This window comes from Apis laboriosa, unplaced genomic scaffold, assembly GCF_014066325.1.
Source record: "Apis laboriosa isolate Shangri-la unplaced genomic scaffold, ASM1406632v1 scaffold34_cov151, whole genome shotgun sequence".
In the NCBI taxonomy this organism is placed as follows: domain Eukaryota; kingdom Metazoa; phylum Arthropoda; class Insecta; order Hymenoptera; family Apidae; genus Apis; species Apis laboriosa.
Window position 1 is genome coordinate 35,979 of NW_025222928.1, and position 23,162 is coordinate 59,140.

Below are 23,162 nucleotides of genomic sequence, written 5' to 3' on the forward strand. Positions count from 1 at the left end.
ACACATGCCGGAATTCACCGGCTATGCCCCGTGTAACCGTGCACCGTCCCATGTCCGCCGGGTTAAACGGCCCGTCTGAGGCAGTTAAAGGCGGCTGCCGCGGTGTTTGATGAGATTCGAATCGTGCGCGCGTCCGTGTGCGTGTGTGCGTGTGCGTGTGTGCGCGGGATGTGGAATTATGCGCGTGTGCGCCACGTGGCCTTCCGATAGCCCGAGTCCCCGGAAGCGGGTTGGAGGATCTGTGCGCCCCCCATGATGGAGTAGAATGGGAGAATGAGGAGGAGTTTGGTACAGGCATCGTGAGATTTTGCGGTTCGTGTGATTTACGTGTGAATGCGAGAACAATGGTGTAATATTTAATGGGATGAAATGGGTTTGGATTGGATCGTAATTTGAATATTTTGCTTGTTGGATCCGTTCGTTTAATTATATTGATTTAAGGGTGTATAGTGTATTATAAAAGTATGGTGTTTATAATAGCGTCGAATCGCTGACACGTAAAGTGGACGATGATTTTTGACTCGTGTCCGAGTTGTTGTAGATGTTGAATGTCGGAAACATGGGTCGAAAGTGATCCGACTTGAGAAGAAGAATCGTGATTGGACGTGATTTTAGAAAGGAACTCATATGAGTGAATATAGAAGATGAATAGAATGGAATTGGATAAAACGTATTCTGTAAAGTTCGGGTTTGAAGGAAAGTTTGAATAAAGAAAGTTTAAAGTAAATTTAAGGTAGATGAAGACAAGAAGGTTCGGTTTACGGAGTGGACACGACAATGCCAAAGTTGGCATGAGCGAAATTAGGATAAATACTTGGGCTTTTCTCTCGCGAAACACGAACTTTGATGTTGGAATTCAACGAATTTTCTGCATTCTAAGAGCTAAGAAAGTTTAACGTTTCCAACGTTGTAAATGGATAGCAAGATCGATAGTTTCCTCGAAGAATTCCGTAAAATTATTCCAGTTCTGAAATTATTCTTAGAAATTGAATTGAAAGTAACATAAATCTTCGCTTTTGAATTAAAAAAATTCTCGAAGAAAAAATCACGAAGTCAATGCGAATAAAATAAGGGTAAACGTATCTTGACTTTCTTCTTCGAAGTTCGTACCCGAATGGACAACCTAGCAGAGTTTCCACGTTTCTTCGTCGGGGAAAGAATTTGAAATTGGAGTGCTGTAAATTGAAAGCAGAATCGACGTTGGATTGGACCGCCATGATTCGATCCCCGAGAGTGGATGTGATAAAATCTTAGTCGACGTAGTTGAAATCAGGGAAAGTATACTTTCTTCTATTTTTCGTGTCCTCGCGAGTCGTGTCATCGAAAAGTTCGACACAGAAAATTCTCTCAAACGTCTGATCGTCCAATCGTTGTAAAATAAATTCATGGTTAACTTAATCGATAGTTTAGATAAAATTGTTGTAATCTTTATTTTCGTTCATAGAAATTTTAAAATATTTTATTTTGAAGGTATTTCAACTTAAAGATGGCTGGTTATATTATTTATTTTTCACTCTTTCGATATATCGAGATGAAACTCGAGAAAAAAAAGAAATGGTTCAATAGCATTTTTGTCATTTCTAAAAATTTTACATCGAATACAAAACTGAAGAGAAGTAGTATTTATAATTTCGCAGTTATCATATTTATACAAGATTTGATACATCGATCATTCGTAAAATTCATGTATCATCGTGTTATATTTTTATTTTGATAATTCTATAATTCAGTTTCATTTTACAACTACCATTTCTAGACTTCTGACATATGTCCTTTAAAATTCTAGCTCTAGAAGATTATCGAGACGTTGAAAGCGTCTCCTTCGTTCGAGAACATTTTGAAATCCGTCTATTCTCACTTGTGGAAATTTCATTTTTCCTTGTGTCAGCCTTCGTCCCTCGTTTTATCGTATTACTCGTTTCCATTGTCTAATATTTCTGTACCGTTTTCTCGAAATCACGATTTCTTTCTTTCTTTCTTTCTTTCTTTCTTGCTTTCCCTCCACGTTGCGACACGGGAAATCATATTATTCCTTTCGTGAAATTCAATTAAAAGATTCGATGAAAAAAATCCCTCCACTATCTCCATTTGTCAGATCAGTTTCCGAAACAAAATTAACCTGGCTTTGCGTAGCTCCAAAAAATAATACTACAAAGCGGAATTATATTGCGCATTTCATTTACGCCGTCTTTGTTCGTCGAAAAAGAAAACAAAAGAAAAGAAAAAAAATGAAAGTAATGGCGGATTGAAGTGGAACCGAGGAAGACTTTGTTAACGCAAAAATAATGTTATATTGCTTTCAGAACAACGTTGCATTGTGTTACGACGTCTGTGATAGACGTTGGGGGTTTTAGCTTTATACGCGTCTCTCGTTAAATGTTTCATTACGTGGTAAAAGCACGTTGTTACGAGTCGGTTTCCTTGAATGCTTTTAGTGGCCGCGCCAGCACCACCTTTACACTCTCAACCATCCCCCTCCCCTCTCACACTCCCTTTCCCTGTTCATCTTACAATCCAATTCTCTCTTTAGCCGAACGAGTATAAGTTCGCAAAGCTGGAATCGTAACAATCTCTTCATTCGTTGTACATAATACCGTCTCTAGAGAAGTTAGAGAAACGTACTTTACTTTCTAAATATTTCTGCGATGAGCCGGGATTACCACATTCCGGGATCGTTGAATTACCGAAATGACCCTCCTTTGCTCTTTGAATCTCGTTCCAGTTATCTTTTGTAATCGCGTGATTATCGAGATTCTATTGTGTTTGATGATATTGCGAATTGCGCAAGTGTGGTTTATTAAATGTAACTTTAATTTCGATGATTGCCATTTAAAGGGGGAATTAGTATGCGCGTATTATTTGATAATTTCACTTTGATCCTTATTTTCATTTATTCCGTTAAATATTTGCAATAGAATTTTACAGGAATTGTATTTCGTATTCTATCTTTCTATTTTTAAATATTTATTCCCTGATAAATATTTTATTTACGCAATCCTAAATTTTTCATGGTAATTTTTGATACTTGTTAATCGTTAAAGAAGAATTATTATAGATGGATTTTATTTACGATTAATTTCCATAATTGAAATTATCTAAAGAAAAAAGATATATAAATATATTTAATATATATTCTTTAAGATTAGATTTTTATATTGTTACGAGTAAACTTTTTGTAAGTAACTTTTTTCCCCCGTTTAATTTAATTTCTTTGGAAAGATCGAGTCGCGGTAATATTTTGCTCGTAACATCGTTGTACAAACTTTTAATGAAACAAAGTTGCAAGAAACGTATTGCCTGTAAAATTTTGAAAAATTAGGACTTTCATAATATCTTTTCTTTTATTATCACATTGCGACGTTTTTAAGAGACGTTGGCAAAAAGACGCGACAAAGATAAAACGGTCTTTTTTGTACAATCGTTTTATTCATTTATGCCGATCTATCTGACTTAAAAGTAGAAATTGTTTATATATTATTTGAATTCCTTCACGATATTTTTACGCAATAATTGTAAATAATTCTTATTTAACGAAATACATATCTAGATAATTTAATTTTGACTATTTATATTAAATTATATAAAGATAATTAATATTAGGAACAATAACGATAGGTGTTCATTTATTTCATGAAAAATAAGGATGTATATTGTGATTTTATAATCACGACAAAGGGAGTATAAATTAACATACATTAATATTTCGAATTCGTTTAAATAATCTTATTGAAAGAAATTAAAAATTTTAAAAATTTTAATTTGTATTTTTTTTTTCGTCAACTATATTTGTATATTGCACAGGATGCAAAATATAATTAAGTACAAAGTCTAGATTAAAAGAAAATAATTTAAATTTAATGTATATTGTCACGGTTATCCATTGATATCAATTGAAAATTAAAGATCCCAACATTTCAAACTCCAACAAGCACGATACAATTTCTCCACCCAAAGAACTGCAACTGCCAAGATGAATAGCCAATATACTCACATTTGATGTCCAGATTCAGTGGATTGCTCTCTCCATCGCCTTCCTGATTGCTGCCAATACACGTGTAGATCCCAGCTCTACTGCGAGTCACGCTCTGCAGTACCAGGCTTTGATTACTGATTATGGTTCCAGTCGCTTGATTATGATACAACGGATTACGCTGTGGAAATAAAATCGTGGTGAATGAACAAGCACGTAAAATGTTTTGCAATAAAAACGATGACGACGATGAATCGTTCAAATATTCTTGATATATTGAAACGAAACGAAAATTATTAAAAGACGATATAAAATTGTATCGAATTAGCTCTTCAATTTTTAAATGATTGGAATCTTTTTGTTTTAATCAAACGTTTTGTTTTTTTTTTATTTTTAAGCATATGATATGTTTAAAAAATGTAAGTGAATTTTTTATCAAGTTTAATAGAGAAATTAAATATTGCATACCATGATTTTTAAGAATGTGGCCTTTTCAATGAAGTTTATCGAAAAATTGAATTGAAAATTTGTAGCAGAAAAATCTTCAATAAAAACAAACACAACAAAGTTGTGTCAATTCTTGCTAAGAAAGGTTAATAGAGTGAGAATTGTAAAATTCACCCTGGAATAATTGAAATAAAGAATAAAAAATCACGTGTGAAGAAACAAAAGTTCGTCAGAAAAGATGAAAGGGTGAGAAAGTAGCATTGACAGTGACTAAACAGCCACAAGAGGATGCAGGTAATTTTGAAACGACCTACTCTTGAATGATTAATGGTGAATTTGATACTTGTATCGATCGATGGAGACCGGTTCCTGTATAAATTTCGCGAAAAATGAGGAAAATGAAAGAATAAAAGAGGAGTAGTGGTAAGAGAGAAAAAAATAAGGCGAAGAGTGGTGACAGTTTTTCAATTTCTCAAAGCCAACGATGTCTTCTCTTCTTCTTCTTCTTCTTCTTCTTCTTCTTCTCCTCCTCCTTAAGAAGAGGTTCCTTTGAATTTCGCCCAAACACACCGCGGAAGTCTTCCATCCCGGTGCTTGTCCTCGAATCAAACGAGGATCGACAAAGGGGTGCGCACCCCCGTGAACTACAATGACATTATGATTCGGAGATGTGCGAAGAAATATTTATGGAACTTGGTGCAATACGGACACAAAGGAACGGGTGTCTGCATTCGTTTAAAATAAATCTTCCAGCTCCCTACCTCTTTAGAACACGCGGGAGGAGATAGGTAATCGTTCTGCATGAAATTATTATTCCATTGAAACGACCCTCCTTTCTCTGCTCAGGAATTTTGTGTTAGGAATGTTCGAGCCTTGTGTAAAATGTCAGAATTCGTCGCACTCGTTGCTACCGGGAAGATTAATTTTTTAATATTCAAGTTTTTTTTTTTTTTTTCTTCGATTCAATCCCTTGAGTGGTGATTTTATTTTGTGATTATACAGAATATGTTAGTTATTTTAAAAAGCTTATACAATAAGCAATAATTTGAAAATATTACGTTATTATGTATATTCATAAAGATTTAAAAATTTTGCTGCAAAATTTTCTAGATAAATTTTTTTATATCTTGCAGTTCCTCATTATTGTTTTTGTAGTATGGTATTCATTAATTACAATTTTAAATATTTCTTGCTATTCGTTTATCGATATTAGAGATCATTTTTAATTTTTTTTTTTTTATTAAAGAAGATATAAAAAGAAACTTTGATTTTTTCTTATCAGAATTATATTTCTTCATTCGAGGATTTCATGATTGTTTCACTTTGGACAGGAAGGTAAAGTTACACATCTGACTTTAAAATATTCATGATGAAACGTAGTAATGCAAAATATACGATTCTCTTATTGGAGGGAACTGAGGCAATGAAACGTAAAGGCGCGTTAAAGTGCGGAATTGTAGGTTTGTACTGAATATCAGAATATCTTGCCTTAAAACGCAAACGGAATTAATAATGATGATTCATAGAGAGAAGATGTAAAAAGAGAAAAATTCAGAATATTTCTTTTTTTCTTCTTCTTTTTTTATATATATAAAATATTAAAAAGATTACGATTGAAAATTTTACTGATAGAGATTTCGATAAATGTTTTCAAATTGGTAATGATAAATGAGATGTTATATCCATGTAACCAATTGGTGAGTAGCCATAGATTGAACATATCAATATCAAACAGATTAATATTGAATAGGAAAACCCACTCATTGGAATAGATAATCATTAAACAAATCTCTACTGTGATTGCTATAGCTCGATACCAATCACACATTGGCTCATTGGATCAATCAGGAACAACAATTGACTTCGTTTCTCCTACAATTAGTTACTTCATTGGGGAATTCGTATGGGAATTTCAATTGATTTATGGAATATCGGTGATCCTCATAGAAAATTACATATGAAATTTTACGTAGTGATGTTGATGCAATTTTGTGGAAGAGAAAATATTTAATTGATTTAAAAATTATTATTTTTTTAAATATTTGATTGTTATGTTGAGATAGTTATCATTGAATCATTTTTATCTAAAAGAAACTGAAGAATTGAATGGTGTTAGTTTGTTTATCTTTGAGATGTCACATTCTATATTTTCTGAATTTTATTATCATATTTTTAAATTTATTGTAAATTTTAAGAATCTGTATCGAAGTATCGGAAAGGAAAACTTTTTTTGTGAGTTAGGTGAAACAAGTTATAAATTATCGGTTAATATATTTATAAAGTTTCTTTATTTTATACAAATACGTATTCATAATTACCTAATGCAGCCTTTCTGGATAATTAATGGAATGGTAAAACATGTAAATTATTAGTTAATTTATGTTACGAAGTTCATTTATTCCAGAAATTCGCGCAACAAATTTTATTTCGAAACGGAAGACACTATATTTTTTTATGTAAAACATAGATTTTACATAAAACATATAATATAGCGCGTAATTTTAATAAAATAAGTGTATTTTAAATTAAAGTTTATGAGGATTTTATTAGGAATAAAAAATATTATTAAATTTTTAATAAAATTTAATATTAATATTTAATATCCTCATATATCATATGTAATATAATGTATAAATAATATTTAATACAGAAATTAATTTGAAATCTAATTTAATCCTAGAGCACGAATATTCGTAATATTCATACAGCTGTAGCAAATAATATGTTCTGTTAATGATTATTAATTAAATAATATTGAATTATTAATTAAATTACCGTATATTTTACGATTATACTTTATATTATTGAAATGTTAATATAAAGTATAATAATTTCTTAAATATTCTAGAATTTAAAATTTTAAGAACAATTATATTCGACAATTATAAATATTATTTTATTTTTTCTTTAATCGTTAATTAAAATTATTTCATTTTGCAATATCGAGTCATGTAATACTCATTTATGGATTATCCATTCCATTTAAAGTTTAATTTTAATTCCATTCAAAGTACAACTTTTAATTTCAATTCTTCAGAACAGAATTAATTGTATAATTATATACAATTTATTCATACTTTTCATTTGACACATTGAATATTCGTTCCATTACATTTACAAAATTTCATCAACATCCAGATAAAATTCCATATAAAGTTCCAGTAATAAGAGTTCTAAAATAAATTATATAAGAAGATAAATAAATAAATATATATATATACATAGATAAATCCAGACATCTTCCTCCTCAAACTTTACTTATATCAATCTATTCCAAAACACTTATCACCCATCAAGTATAGCCACAAAGCCTGAGCCAAAATCAGTGCACATCGCCCGATTCCCTTGACGAGCTTCCTATTATATCGTATCCCCCTGTCAGAAGACTTCACCCCATTTAAGGAGGATCCTAAAACGCTTAGGGTTACTTCAACGGTACCAGAAGCTCGCCGATAAATTTCTTATCGATGCGGAACGTTGGCTATTAGTTCAAAGAACGCTTACACGCCGGTTCCACCGGTATCAGCATGTAAATTTTAAACGGAAACTTGGCGTCACAGCTGCGCCACCTTCCCCTCTCCTCCCCTTTTATCTCGATCAAGCTTGAAACTAGGTTCTAAATTATCGATCCCGGAAACTGGCGCGCGGATTCGTTATCCGGATACGTTTAGGGAACGTTCCATCGTCATCTATATCGAATGATATATAGATTGTGGCTGTTTGGACTCACGTTGTGCCGCCAGGAGACCTTGTACACCCACGGATTCGACTTGATATTGCACTCGAAGTAAACGTCGATACCCTCGCGGATTGCGCTCAAGTTCAAATTGCTGCCGAGCTCGAGGGTAACCACCGGCTCGTCTGAAAGTTTGAAACGTGTCGTTTCCTTGTGTAAGAAATTCTACCGTCTGTTTTGTCGTTTCGGGGAAACTGCGAACGCGCGAACACGTGTTCCACAGGGGATGGAAGGTAAGGTAAGTAGGGCGGTGGAGCAAGAAAGGGCTATTGTTTTGTATATGTAACAACTCGCGGAGTTTGGCGAGTTGGATGGTAAATAGATGAGAGTGATTCGTGTTGTGAGTAGAGTTGATGAGAGTCGAGGGTGCTGAAGGGTTCATTTTGGGTGATAGGGGTCTTGGGTGCATTTTCTGGGATAACTTGGAAGTTGGATTGTTCTATGGGGTGTTGGAATTGTTCTACGTAGAGAAAAAAATTAAATATGGCTGTAGGTTTAGAATTGTTGTGATTATTGTTATTAGCAATCGATATTTTTAAATTTCTATTTAATAGAGATTATTCGAAATATGATCGTCAATCACCATCACCATCGAATAATATTTATTATTAACGTCATAAAGAGAGGTATATTACCCTTTGAGTTTACGTGTATATATTATATAATGTTTCATAAATCGATAATGTTTACAAGTTAAAGAATTATTATACTCGTTTATATGATAAATCGTGTTTATGCGATAAACATTTATTACACTGTTCAATGTAAGCAAGTTCAATTCTCATTTGCATGTAACGCAATACTGCCCGCTCTGATAACAACAAAATCAATTTTCCGTGTTAATCTTTCCTCAGATTCAGCCTTTGGCCATGTTTCGTTGAAATCGTTCAACTAGATCAAACTGGAACAATATTTCACTCTTCATAATGCAATGTTTTCTCGATAAGATCTCACTTTTCGAAGGAGTGAATGTTTTAATGTGAAGAATATCGATACTTTCTCAACAAAGTTCATAGACTTTAACTATACTAAGTTGGGGATGGTTTCATAAGTTTGTGGAACGAAATATTGAAAAATTTGTAGAATAAATTTACAGGCTAAACATACAGGGAAACTTTATAATACTTTAAAACCACAAATTTTATATAGACATATAATAAAATTAATCGACGTGCCTTATGGATAATAATTAAAATGTAGAAGAATTTAAATAAATATACGGATGCATTGAATATTTGAATAAAATTTTCTTCCAAGATTTCTTATTTGTATGCAAATTGTCGCAACTTATTAAATTAATAAGTTAAAGTTAAGAAGTTAATAGGAAGAAAAATAATTTAATTTTTCTCCAACTAAATTTAATCCAATTGCAAAACTTGGCTTGCAGTATAAACACGCGGAGTAAATTGAGAATTTTATGTTGATTTTGAGTAAGAAGAATTGATTCTACAAATTAAAATAAACATTTTGTTTCACAGGATATTCGATAGTGATATTTATTTTCTATTCATTCTTTATCGTCTTTTACATTCATAAAAATTTATTATAGATAGAGAGATCATATATAAATCATATTTATATGAAAATTTTTCAATATACTCTAAGTAAATAATTCTGATTCGTTTACGATAAAAATCTTTTTATTGTCCTAAATGCGCGAAACAATTCTTTAAATTTCGCGACAATCTCCGAGATCGATTCCACGACGAATCTTTATGCAGATCCGTTGTCCCTGCTATCGTTGTTGGAGATTAACACCGTGATTTCATTGTCCAATATAAAACTTTTTCCCAACTAGGCAGCGAGGAAATGAGAGGAAATACGAACGAAAACGAGAGAAAGAGGAAACGAGGGATCGGTTCAGCTCCACGGAAATTAATGGTACATGCCGATCCATGACCGAAGATTCTCTCGTTCTCTCGATTTTCTTTCCTTCATTCTCGTTCAAATCTTTCTTCTCTTTTTCTCTGTGAAACTCGTTCTCCTCTCTTTGTTTATCCTCTACTCGATCTCATCGGTTAGTTTCAGTTTTTTCCATCAAACTTTCTTTCTTCTTTTGTTGTCTAATTTTTACTCCAATCTCATTGTTTAGGAAAGAGATTATTCTAAATTCGAGACAAGCAGCATCTTTTGATCTTCTTTCATTTCCATCGAATCCATCTTCTTCCTTATTTCATTCAAAAATTATTTCCTTCGATAAATACGATGATTACTAATTTCTTCAAACGAAAACAGAGAGATACAAAAATCGTTGAAGGCATAAAATCGTCGAATATATATATAAAATTGTTAAAAGCATGAATTATCAGATTCTTTCAGTGTATTCGTATTACGAGTTGTACAGAGAGCCGAGAGAAATCATAAGCAAGAACCGAGTGAATCGATATTGCGGCTGCTTTTTCACGATTCTTTCTCCGTTTCCCTCCTTCCTCTCCTCCCTCTTTTTCCTTCCTTCATTTCATCCCCCTTTCCCCTTCGCTTTTTCTCGCTTTCTTCTTTTCGCTCATCAGTTCTTGTTCGAAGGAGGAGCGATATCGAGGGAAGGCCACAAGAGAGCGGATTTCTTGCTAATAGCGAGCGAGAGATCGAGCGTGAAGCCAATACAAGCGGCCTCAGCTTGACAGAATCCCCACTGGATAAATAAGTTCCTCTTTCCCCTCTTCTGCTTGCACGCGAGTTTTAATTTCGATGCGAGAATGCGCGATTTCGTCGGCTCTTGCCACCGACCTGCTTGCTGTGAAACGCGAGTTTAGGGATGATGAGGAAGGGTGGGCGTAAGGAAATAAGCGTGGAAACGTGTCAAATGAACGTGAAGAGTTTTTTTTCTCGGGAAGAATTTAAAAAAATTTTTTGATTGTTTCTTTTCCTCGTCCGTATTTCTTTTCTTCGTTTATTATTTATTGTTGTAATGTATTTAGTTTAATTTCGGATTTCTTATAAAAAAGAAAAATAATGGTTTGGTATTAAGAATTAGTAAATTTTTTTTTCTATATCCGAAGAAAGAATAAAACTTAAAAGAATGAAGATTAAAGATAATTTAAAACGTATTTAGTTTAAGGATATATGAACGAATAGATGAATAGATGATCACAAAATCTTTGATCATAAACTGTGAAATAGTAGGAAGAGGTAATAGCAACGTAAAAAATATTAAATTTATATATTTTTAATAAGGAGAGAATATGTTAATTTTCTGCTGGAGGATTCGTAGGTAATCCAATGAAAAAAATTATAATTTCTTCTCATAAATTATATTTATAAAGCTCAACTTAAATGAAGATTATTGAGATACTTATAATATCATATACTACTCGAGATCCTCGAGATCTCCTCAATTAAGGGTTGAAAAAAAACTTGGTATTATTTGTATAAGACGACGAAACGATAAATAAAATTATTCAATAGCATAAATTAATTATTATAGAAAAAAATTTCAAAAGAAATGTTTCATTAATCGAATAATAATTAACAATATTAATTAAAAATAATGGAACAGTTTAATTACAGAATTCAATTCGTTCAAATCGTGAGAAGGAAAAAATTAAAACGTTTTAAATTACGGCGGATTAATTAAACTTTTTGTTTGCTATTTTATATGGGGAAAAGCTCGAATGTTTTTCCCCCATTAGAATTTGATTTGAGAATAGAATTGCATTTTCTGTTTCAAGAAAAAAAAAAACAAATTTGAAAAAATTCTTTAAATGAACGATGAAAATTATGAATGAAAATTAAAGTTCAAGTTGAATCTCATTTTACAAGATTTTAAAGTGTATCTATATTAGAAAAAAGAAAAAAAAGAGAGACAAAGAAAAAATAGAGAATAGAAATAAATGGGCCGAATCGTACATCGGGAATGTTCTTTTAAATATTTGGCATGGTTTTGCTTCTGGTTCCAGCGTTTCTGTTTAGTTTATAGTGTGTTCTGGTTGGCTGCCAAGAAGCTTGTTCCACTGTAAGATTGCACATCGGGGGAATAGCGTGCTGTCGTCAGGTTCTTAAGTGGCGAGAGTGTTAGTGGAGCGGAAATTTACAGAAGGATGACTATTCGATGCAGAACAAGGGTCGTGTGAGGGAAAGAAACGTCTAAAAACGGAAGGATTCAACGAACGCGAAGTGAGAGTGTATTGATCGTGCCAATCTACCTGTTTAAGATTCTAAACAGTTTTTGCGATGACAATAATACGGATAAAATACGCAAAACAATAGAACGAAGTTATTGTCGTTTGAAGTGACAAAGTGAAAAATATCGAAAGATATTATTAAACGAATGGACATTTGATTTGGAATTTGAACGCGAATTTGAAACTTGAATGATTAATATTTTTAAAAAATTTAGTATTTTTAAATAGGTGACAGGTTTAAAATTTGAAAAATTTAAAAAGGAATTGGAGAATTTGAAGGATTAAACTTTCGAACAATTTGAAATTTAAAAGGTTTAAAATTCAAGAGGAATTTGGAATTTGAAAAATTTAATATTCGAAGCGATTGAAAATTGAAATATTTTTAGTTTAGATCATCGCGAAAAATATGGATCTCAATTTTCGAAAATTGAAATTTGAAATCGCAATCGTAAAATCATTTTAATCTCTCTTCATAACTATCTCATTCCATTCCTATCTTTACGTCAATTTATTCTATAAATTCGTTTTGCATCATGATAAAAAAAATACATATATTCGATATATACTCGATTTTTTATGCTTCACCAATAATTTCCAACTTCCTCACGTTCATCCTTCGTGTTATTTGTATATACAGCAATGAATTCAATTTAACACCGGTTCCTAGATCAAGGCTCAACTTTTTCACTGGAAGCGTTCTGCGAAGGAATTAATTAAAAATTTTAATTAATCCAAACAAATCTCCTCCCCCCGAGAAAAGTTGACTGGAAGAACGGACGACACGCGCTTCGCATTAGAGACGGGCAAAGTTCAGGGGACCTATTTTCATCCCTCGAAACAATCACTCGTAAACACGTTGCTCTATCGATTACGCGAATTAAATTACGCTCGAAGCGATAGAGCAATAAATCGCTCATCAACTATATTTCATTTTTATTGGACAGTGGTGTAGCCGCGTTTCCCTGCGAACGACACATTGCAAAAACCGGGCGTTTCCAAAATTCTATCAGTCGGTGAAACCAATCAGAGGCATTTCCAAATCTGTCCATGGAACTTTTTTCACCACGATGTAGAGGCATCGTCGATAAATTTCCTGATTTTTTTGTCTCTTTCATTATTTTTTCTTTTTTTTTTTTTTTTTTTTTTTTTGTTTGGCTCAGTTATTTTCTTTGGATCAGTTTGATATTGTATATTGAAAAGTAAAAAATTAAATCTTATATGTGTATTTCAATTTAATAAATATTAATCGAGATTTTATTTTAAAATCGATTTAATTTTTTTATATTGGATATCGATAATTGATATTATCGAAGGAATATAAAAGAATTATTTAAAATTTATTACTTTGATTGGTGGTGATTGACGAATCATGATCATGTAATTAGGAACGAAAATTATGTTACTTTATATAAATTTTTCTATAAATTTGATAAATAACTAAGTTTCAAAACGGAATATGTATTGGTCAATCATATCTTATTTCCAAATACATATTCATATTTCCATATTTTCTTATTTTCATATTTTCTTATTTAAATAATTATAAATCAAAAAAAAAAAAGAATGATAAGTATCAACAATTATACTTTTTAATTTAAAGTGCGAAAAAGTACGTATCGTAATCCTCAAACCAAAATTAAAATATATTTCCTTCTTAAATGAATACGAAATAAAAAAGAAAAGCGTACAAAAATTTCCAAAACCAGAGAGAAAAAACAAACTTCTACTTTCGATCATCTCTCATCAAAATTTCAATGGAAACAAACTCACGGTATATGTCGAGCTTCCACTCGTCCTTCATCTCGGAATCCGGGATATTCTGCACGCTCCCGTGGCAAGAGAGGAACTTGCCCGCATCCTCGATACTCGGCACGAACGTGAGGACGCTGGTGGTGACGTTGTTGTCGGGGCTTATCTGCGGGACACCCTTTCATGAATTTAAAACAGTTTATCGAACTGGTCCCGCCTATCATATACACGCGCCAGAAAAAATAAATGCCTAGGGCTGATTTAAAGAATCGAAGCTCTCTCTGAAAAATCAACGGGCAGATAGTGCGAAAAGTTAGAGACTTATTGCTTTCCAAAATATTGGCCATGGATTCTCTCGAAGAGGAAGAGGAAAGAGTATGAAAGGATTTCTTTTTTTCTTTAATCTCGCAATTAAATCTCTAAATAACTTTGAACTTCGAATTTGTTTTATGTGAAATATTTCTTTTTAACGATGAAACGTAATGGAAATTTTTTAGAATCACGATTTTTTGTTCCATTGTTTTGGAAAAATACATTAATTATTCAGGACTCCTTGCTTTATAATATATTTCAAAGTCAAGATTATTAAAGTTGAGATTCTTTTTTCTAGAGAGTATAATTAAACTAAAGAAAAAACTATAAATATTCATTTCTTTCTGGACATCATCTGGAAATGAATGCTTAGAAAGCATTAATTTTTTCTTTAATTATATATTAATAGTACAACTAATTAATGACATTTTTCTTTTAAATAAAAGGGTTAAGGAAAGAATCCTCTAATTATGTATTAATAAAATCCAATCAAAATCAATAGTGCTAGCGTATCATTATCAACAGTAGTTCAACCTTACCGTTTGTCTGGCGTTCCTCAGCATTATGCTACCCTTGGACCACGTGATTTTCGGCGTCGGCCTGGCCCCAACCACTTCACAAATGATCTCGTATATAGTGCCAGCGCTAAGTGGACGGTTCTTCTCTTGCATACGGACCCACAATGGTTTCACTAAAACACGTGTATCATCCATTAGCCTTCGAGTACGAATGATCTATCCTTTCCAGACAGGATTCCATAACATTTGTAGAACGATAGAAGTGTTTGAGTAATCGTTTCGACTAACTCCTGATTCGAGCTGGTTAATGGAAAGTACTTCGCGAAACTTTCGAACGTTAAACAAGGTTTTAGCAACTAACGTTCAATTATTTGTTAAGCACTGATAGATAAGGTTTGATTGATCTTTGGATTTATCAAGAATTGTTTAAATACGCGTTCCTTTTCTTTTTGGTAGATGATTTGATAAATGGTGAAATAGACTTTTGCGAGGGATATTACATTATTTATTCAGATTTAGTAAGATTAATAATTTATTCTTGTATCGATATATTTTTAATAGTACGAAGTGATAATTATAGAACGCGATAAATCATATATTTCTAAATATAAAATTTGTACATTATATTTTTAAATGAAGAAATATTCATCGTTTTATCATTATATATTCTCAATTAATCGATTTTCTATGAAATTTTTCAAATTTTAAGATACAGCTCTTTAACAGCTGTATAATAGAAAAATTAAGACAAAAATGAGTAAATTGATTAATTTAAATTTATATCATTATACTTACGATTCATATCGAGGGTAACAGAACTGGATATCGGAGCGACCATGTTGTTATTCGAAGCTTGACAAGTTAAAATCGTGTTCAGATGCTCACGACCCAACTTTTCCAATCGCAGCACATTTCGTACCTTCTTCGTTTCAATAGTTTCGTAAGTGTCGTCGAGAAGAGCGTTCTCTTGCCACCACGTCACTCTTGGCTGAGGTCGACCTGCACGAAACGAAATAGAATGAACGATGTTCATGGTAAGCGAAATATTCGTTTCCGGTTTCGATTTATGCACTATCTTTCTGCCTTTTCATTCATCGAACGTGAAAAAAGAAAAAGGATTCAATAAAAATTCGGTATATGCATTTTATCTCTCGTTTTCCTTTTTTCTTTTTTCTCGATATATATATATTTCGTTACGTTCATCTCGTAGCTATGATTCGAATTAAATCTGATATGTTAGAAAAAATATTTAGAGTAAGAATGTTAAACGAGATGTTATGAATTTTTTGTTAGGAAGGATGTAAACTATTTCCATTGTAGATTAAATTATGTGGTGTGAAAAATTCAATGGAAGAATTTTTTTAATAAGATTTAGAATAGAAGACAAAGAAGATTTTCGTGATATTTTATAAACATTGAAAAATTGAATGGACGTTATGTGAATAACGAAACGTGCATATTTTCAAGAATACAAATACAAGTCAATTATTTATCGCACTTCAAAAAAAAAAAAAAGTAAATTCTATCAAATAATTCCTCAGAATTTTAAAAAAATGACAATATTTCAATATTGGACATTGAATTCTCAAAAATCATTTTTTTTTTTATACCTACATATAATACAATTTTGAAAAGATCGATTATTCGACCGCTGTTTTTATCCGAAAATAGAAGAAGAAAAAAATTATATCGAACGCGCTTCCCGTATTTGAACGTTCGTTCCTCTTTCCCCCTATTGACAAACAAGAAGAATGATACAAATATTTAAAAGGGCGAATCAACGCGTTGAAAATAGGAATTTCAAATTTCTGCCCGATATATTTCCCGTGTCTAACCACAAAACCGGATCTCCACCCGGTTCTGTGTATTTTACTTCCTTTTTTTTTTTTTTTTTTTTTTTCGTGATTTTATTTCAGCTTTTCCCAGCGTTTGTTTACGCATGTTGGTCCAATCAAGGGATAACGGAACGAGAGAGGTATTGAAAAAAAGGCGCGTGGATACAGAAATGATTAAACAACGTGCAGAGAATGATATCGTATAGGATGTATGAAATTTGAGGTGGAAATATTTGTGCCAATCATGGATCATGATATTCTCAAAACGTTCGATAATATATATATATATATATATCGATGGAACATCCGTCGTATTTTTGATCTCGAAATATATTTAATTTTTTGTATTTATCTCGGATATATTGACAGACGAATGGTGTTTCGAATTTTTAACAGAACACGTTGAACGTTACACAATTAATATTCGGTGATTATTATTTAACTTGTTTTTAAATTAAAGAGAGTTTCTGATTGTTTGTAGATAAAATTCTGGTCGATTATTTACTTGATTTATTTCTTCTTTCGTAGAAGATATTATTAGTTAACATAGAATAACATAAAATATCTTACAAATTTCAATTTTCCAAATTTCTTCTATATTTCAAACAATATTTTCAAAATTCGATTAATAATCAATTGATTCTAATTGAACAATTCACTTTTATTTGGATTGTTATTTATAAATTCCTTCGTTGAAGAAAAAAGCACAGAAGAAATTACACAACGAGTGATTCTCGCAGGAATAGGAGGAATTTTCGTGGTCGTTTCGACACATAATGGCGACAAACGGTAGAAATGAACGATAGCAAGGACCCAAGAATGTGAAACGATAATTTTACGGAAACGGCACGCGACCAGCAATAATATTTTGTCGTTCAAAGAACGACAGAGGCATTATGGATTATGGCCTGCCAAGTCGTCTGTCTGCCGTTTCCTATAAATAAATACTCCCTCGTAAATAATAAACGCTAAGGAAATTTCTTGGAAGCCGCGAGATCCGGTTTGCGACGGATTTCACATCGTCGACGTGCGAACGATATCCTTGGCAAGCATATCTATGTACTTTGATCTGGGTGGAACAAAAAATTGAGGATTCTCGTTGGCAAATTCATGATACATCTTTCAGGATAAGAGAATTTTTTTTACTCGTAATGCATTGGAAATGTCTTAGAATCTTTACGTTCCCTAATGGCTGTCATAAATTCTGTGTTTCTGAACGAATAATTGAAAAATAGGATATGATTGTCTTTACGATCGAAATAAATTTATGTCTAATCGTCGTTTAAAATTTTGTTTTTCGAAAGTAGCTTCTAGTAGTCTTGGTTATTAAAGCATTTCATTATATCACGTTAAGATTTTTAAGAAGAAAAATTAATTATTCAATTTAATTTTGTTACAAAGAACTTAAGATTACATTGAATATCTTGGATGTGAGTTGAAAAGTGAGAAATTTTGTGTGATTATAAGAATATTTTGAAGTTAATGATACAATTTTTATAAGGCTATTAATATTGGTTTATACTACTTATAGGGTACAGATTTTTATTCTGTTACTGAATAAATCTATTAGTTAAAATTCAAAGAAAGTATAATGTGCAATGAATAATTCAAAATTTGTTTTTTCAAATGTATAATAATAAAAAAAAGAAAAGAAAATAAAAGTTTGAACAGGAAAGATTTAATCCCATTGTACAAAATAGAGTTAGAATCGTCGTGCAATAGTTTCCAAATACATAGAATGTACATGTACATAGCAATTGAAATAGAATCCTTTCGAATAGTAGAACTCCATATATAGTTAGACAATTTCAAGTAGTTAGACATAGTTAAATTCGATTTCGATATTTCCTTCCTCTATTTCTTCGTAGAATGCAAATCGTTTCCTGCATACCAGAAAAGTATTATTGTTCAATTCAAATATTTTAATTCGAAAACTTTTATGCATTCAAAATTACATCATTCAACACATTTTTGGAACATCCTGCATAATATAATTTCTTAAATATTCAGATTTTCATATCTTTTTCGTAAAACATTCACAATGAACAAAGAATATACAAGAATATCTGATCCCATTGAATATCATGTTAGATTTAAATCGATCAAGAAATAATCGATACAATGTAATTTCACTATCAGAAAAAACAAGATGGAGAACAAAAGAATGAAAAGAAGGATATTAAGATCGCTCAAATTTTATTTCTTCTTTTTTAACAATGAACAGTTTAATAAATCATCCAGTCATATGAATCACCCTGTATGCACGCTATATTCGCGTAAAAAGCAACGAGCCGTAACACGATATACAGCCGTGTGTTTCATCTTCTTTACCGGTACCTGGTGCTATTAAATTTTCATTTTAATCATACTTCTCTCCCCCGAAGCGATCAACTTCCGGCTGTTCCGTTGATGGGAATTTTTTTTTTTTTTCACGCGTAGATCGTGTGACGTTCGCATTACATAGAGATTAAGCGCCGATCGCGTTTCATGCGAATGTAAAATGGAATTTGATCAAAAATATCGATGGTAGATAGAAAATTGGGTTGCCAGTGGGAATAAGCGCGAAATCGAGTGATTTTCGAATTTTGAAGGGAATAAGTTAACGTTCCTTCTTCCTTGTTTTTGTTTATTTGAAAAGTAACACAAAATGTAAAAGGGAATTTTTATAAATACACTTTTATGCTCGTTGTTTTTCATTTTTATCTTTTATACGTTTTAACGTTACGATGTTAATGTTCAATTATAGTCAGCTTCAATATTCAAAGTTTAATATCGAAAAAATTGTAAGGAACAAAATAAATATATATATATTATAAAAAAATATAAAAATTGTAAGGAACAAAATAAATAAATATATATTATAGAAGACAATAAAATTATAGAAAAGCACAAGAAGATAGGCAAATAGCCTATTAAAACATCAATTGGTAAATGGAAAAAGCGATATAAAAGCGAAAAAGAAGAACATAAAAATTTGAAAAATCTTGATCAATCTTGATTTCAAAAATAATATGATCAATTAAAATGAATCATAGACATTATTAAAATCCAAAATTATTCCAAAAAAAAAAATACTATCGAATCTTGTATTGTTAGCCCGAGTGTCTTCTATCAGAAAAGCAAATTGTACGAGATAAGAACGAAATAAAGGGGTGAGAGTAGAAATACAAAGGGGAAAATAGCAAGAGGATATAAGATAATACAAATAATACAAATAAATTAACGTAAGACAATACGATGAAAAGAATTACAAAAGAAATCGTGCTTTCTTGATTTCATATGATTAATAATTTCTTAAAGAAATAATTAGTCTCATTCACATGCTCAACAATTGAAAATATTAATTAATTTCAATATTTAAAAAAGAATATATATGAAATGAAAAGACACTATTCATCATGAAAAAGAAGAAAGTTTAATTTCTTTTTAATCATAAAAAATTAATTTAATCATAAAAAAAAAATGTATTTCTTGTAACACATTATCAACAGTTTACCATAAAAATTTTCACGCGAAAATCAAAATAATTCATTCACAATCTCGGCGCAATTAAGTGGAAATGCTTCGACAGGCTGAAACCATGTGTTTGCAAACGTTGCATACGGCTCGATAAATCGATAGTGATCCAAGACCCACGTGATTACATCGAAATGTTAGAGAAAGTAGAATTGGAGAAGACATTCTCGTACACGCGTTTCCGCAAGAACACACAGATACTCGAAATACTCGACGTCGATCGAGCGAAACAAGAGGTGAACGGAGAGACACAGGTAGACTAGGGTAAGTGAAACACGAGTACTTACCACCAGTAGCGTCGCAGGTAATATTCAGAGATGCGCCCTCGGTGTACGGGCCCAGGATGTAATAGGGAATATGAGACGTTCCATCTTCGTTCAATATGCTAAGCTGTTCCGGCGGTACTGTAACAATTTCGTAACGATGAGTTTGTCTTACTTTCTTTCCTTTTCTATTTTCTTTTTTTTTTCCCTCCATAACCTCGCTCAACCCCCTTTTTTTTCCACGCGAAACAAACGACGAAGAAGAAATGAGAAGTGACTGTCTCGTGACAGCAGAGGAGAGAATCAATTTGCAAGACGATGAATTACTGACCTGTGTCGTCCGACAGACACCCCAGGACATCCGTGTAGTGGGTGGTAATTCTTATCTACCACCTCATAACCGCCCTGTGGCGCGCTCGAGAAATGTGGTCGCGTGGTATGTAAATTATTTTATAACGAGAAGGGCGGAGATTGCGAGCCCGTGGAGATAAGGCTTGTTTTCTTGCACGGAGAAATTTTTATCAGTTTCATTCGATAAAGGTGAAACATTTTTGCGACGTGTCGCCGTAATTGGGATGATAATCTTGCTAGGAATTTAGGAATTTTATTCCTTAATTCTGCAAATATTTGCGCGATCGAAAGATTTTACAGCTTTTTCTCGTCGAGTTAATGATGATTAGATTGCGATAATGGATGATAAATATAAATATAATCTTGGTCGATGGATATATGAGAAATAATTTTTACACAATTTTATATTATAAATAAATTTCTTTAAATTCTCTTAATTATTAATATTCCTTCTATATATTCGAAATGATATTACGTATATCCATTAATTCTTCTAATTTTGTCGAATCTAAAAAGGATTTGGATATTGATCTGGAAAAAATTCAAGAGAGAGAGAGAAAAAAGATTCCTCGTCGTCGATTAACCAAGAAACAGAAGGAAAACGAATTCTTTTGAGCGACAACAAGATTTAAAGCGTGCATTGGAATCTACTTATCGATATCATTGACATCGATGCCTGCGATTTCGACTCGACGAACGCCGTGAAGATTGCCGATCTAATTTCGTATTTCTCCTGACGACTTTCAGATAAAAAACTCCTTTTAATCGTCGTTTGCTGAACGATAGATCCGGGTCAAGAAGACCGAATCCACTCTCTGTTTGTTCGAGCTAATCGCGAAAAGCGGTCTGCCAAGCCTGATCAATTCTCAGGATATCAAAGAGAGAGAGAGAGAGAGAGAGAGAGAGAGAGAGAGAGAGAGAGAGAGAGAGAGACAGGGATTAAATGTTTAGTTGATTAAAGAGAGAAAGATGAAGAGGATAAAGACGATGAAGTAGGATGAAGAAAATATTAAGTTAGAATATGAAAAATTTGTTAAAAATTATCAGAAAGATGAAGTTAGAAGAGAGAAGTGAATAGATAAATTGTCTCAATTTGAAGGAATTGTGATTTGTATAGTATGAAGCTAAATAAAATAGAAAAAGAATTATCGTGAGAAGAAAGTTTAACGAAATGAAAAATAAATTAGTAAATGACGATGCTGAGAAAAGGAAGAAAGAAAATTTATCTATCTTTGGACTCTTGGGAAAAATTATAAAAATTGAGGAAATTGTTGGTCGAAAGAAATTGGTGGAAATGAAATTTCCTTGATTTCAAGAGAAAGAAACAAGGAAGAATAGAATTATACTTTGTGAAATATGAAGGTATAATATAGAAAGGCATTATTATACGAAAAAGAATTAGCAAAGAAAATTACATTTCCAAAAAATAAGTAAAATAAATAAAATAAAGGAAAAAAATTATGTTATTAGGAAAAAAATAAATAAATTAAATTCACTTTCATCTTAAAAAAGGAGATGGAAGGGATGGAAACTCTATAAAATTAGAATTCATATATCATAAGGTAAAAAAAGAAATAACATTTTCATACGAAAGAAAATTAAGAAACAGAAAAAATCAATACAACATAATGAAGATTAAAACAGAAAGAAGAAATACAATTTTAAAAATTTACTTTAGTTTATATATATTATTTTGTTTGTTCGACGAGAAGCGTGTAATTGTTAAAATGAAGAAAAAGATGGAGGGGAAAAAGGAGAAAAAGAGGATAAAAGGAAAACTTAGAAATTTATCAAGAAGAGTGGTTGTACTAGTGACACGGATACGAATGACTCTACTTTACTTTTTTTTTTAGTTTTCTTTTTATATTTCTGTAATAACATTCCTACTTTCTCTTGCGTACACGTATTAAAAAACTAAATAGCGAAGGAAAGAAACAAGAGGAGGATGTATCGATGTGCGACAAAATTCACGAACATACGTGAAAAATTTTTAATTCAAAAATAAATAAGAATCATGAAAAATATATTTTGAGGGGAAAAAGATATTAAAAATGTAATGGAAGATAATTGTAAATGTTAATATTATATAAGATAAAAATTACAAAATCTCTGTGTGTAATGAGATGGAAGTCAAAAACTGAAAAAGAATTGTCAGTGATAAAATGAAAAATGGAAGAAGAAGACAGATACGCAAACAAATGGTAGGAAAAAAGGAAGCGTAATAAACAAGTGAGCAAAGACAAAGCTCGAAGATATTGCATTACCGTGTCAAGAGGAAGTAATGGATGCAGGTGACTCAAAGCAGAGGAAATGGAAGGACGAGAAGATTAATGGAGAATGAAAC

The 23,162-nt window shown here is 31.8% G+C and overlaps 1 protein-coding gene across 4 annotated transcripts in view; it reads right to left on the minus strand.

Moving 5' to 3' along the window:
- Nucleotides 1-23,162, minus strand: part of LOC122714795 (nephrin-like) — a 330,905-nt gene that overhangs the window by 29,905 nt on the left and 277,838 nt on the right. For all 4 annotated transcript variants that reach the window (XM_043936473.1, XM_043936471.1, XM_043936470.1 and 1 more), the window contains exons 4-9: nucleotides 20,492-20,608; nucleotides 15,649-15,852; nucleotides 14,875-15,026; nucleotides 14,045-14,189; nucleotides 8,148-8,278; nucleotides 3,992-4,151 (exon numbers count right to left, since the gene is read on the minus strand). In XM_043936473.1, the coding sequence (XP_043792408.1) occupies nucleotides 3,992-4,151; nucleotides 8,148-8,278; nucleotides 14,045-14,189; nucleotides 14,875-15,026; nucleotides 15,649-15,852; nucleotides 20,492-20,608 (909 nt within the window). The remainder of the gene's footprint in view (nucleotides 1-3,991; nucleotides 4,152-8,147; nucleotides 8,279-14,044; nucleotides 14,190-14,874; nucleotides 15,027-15,648; nucleotides 15,853-20,491; nucleotides 20,609-23,162) is intronic.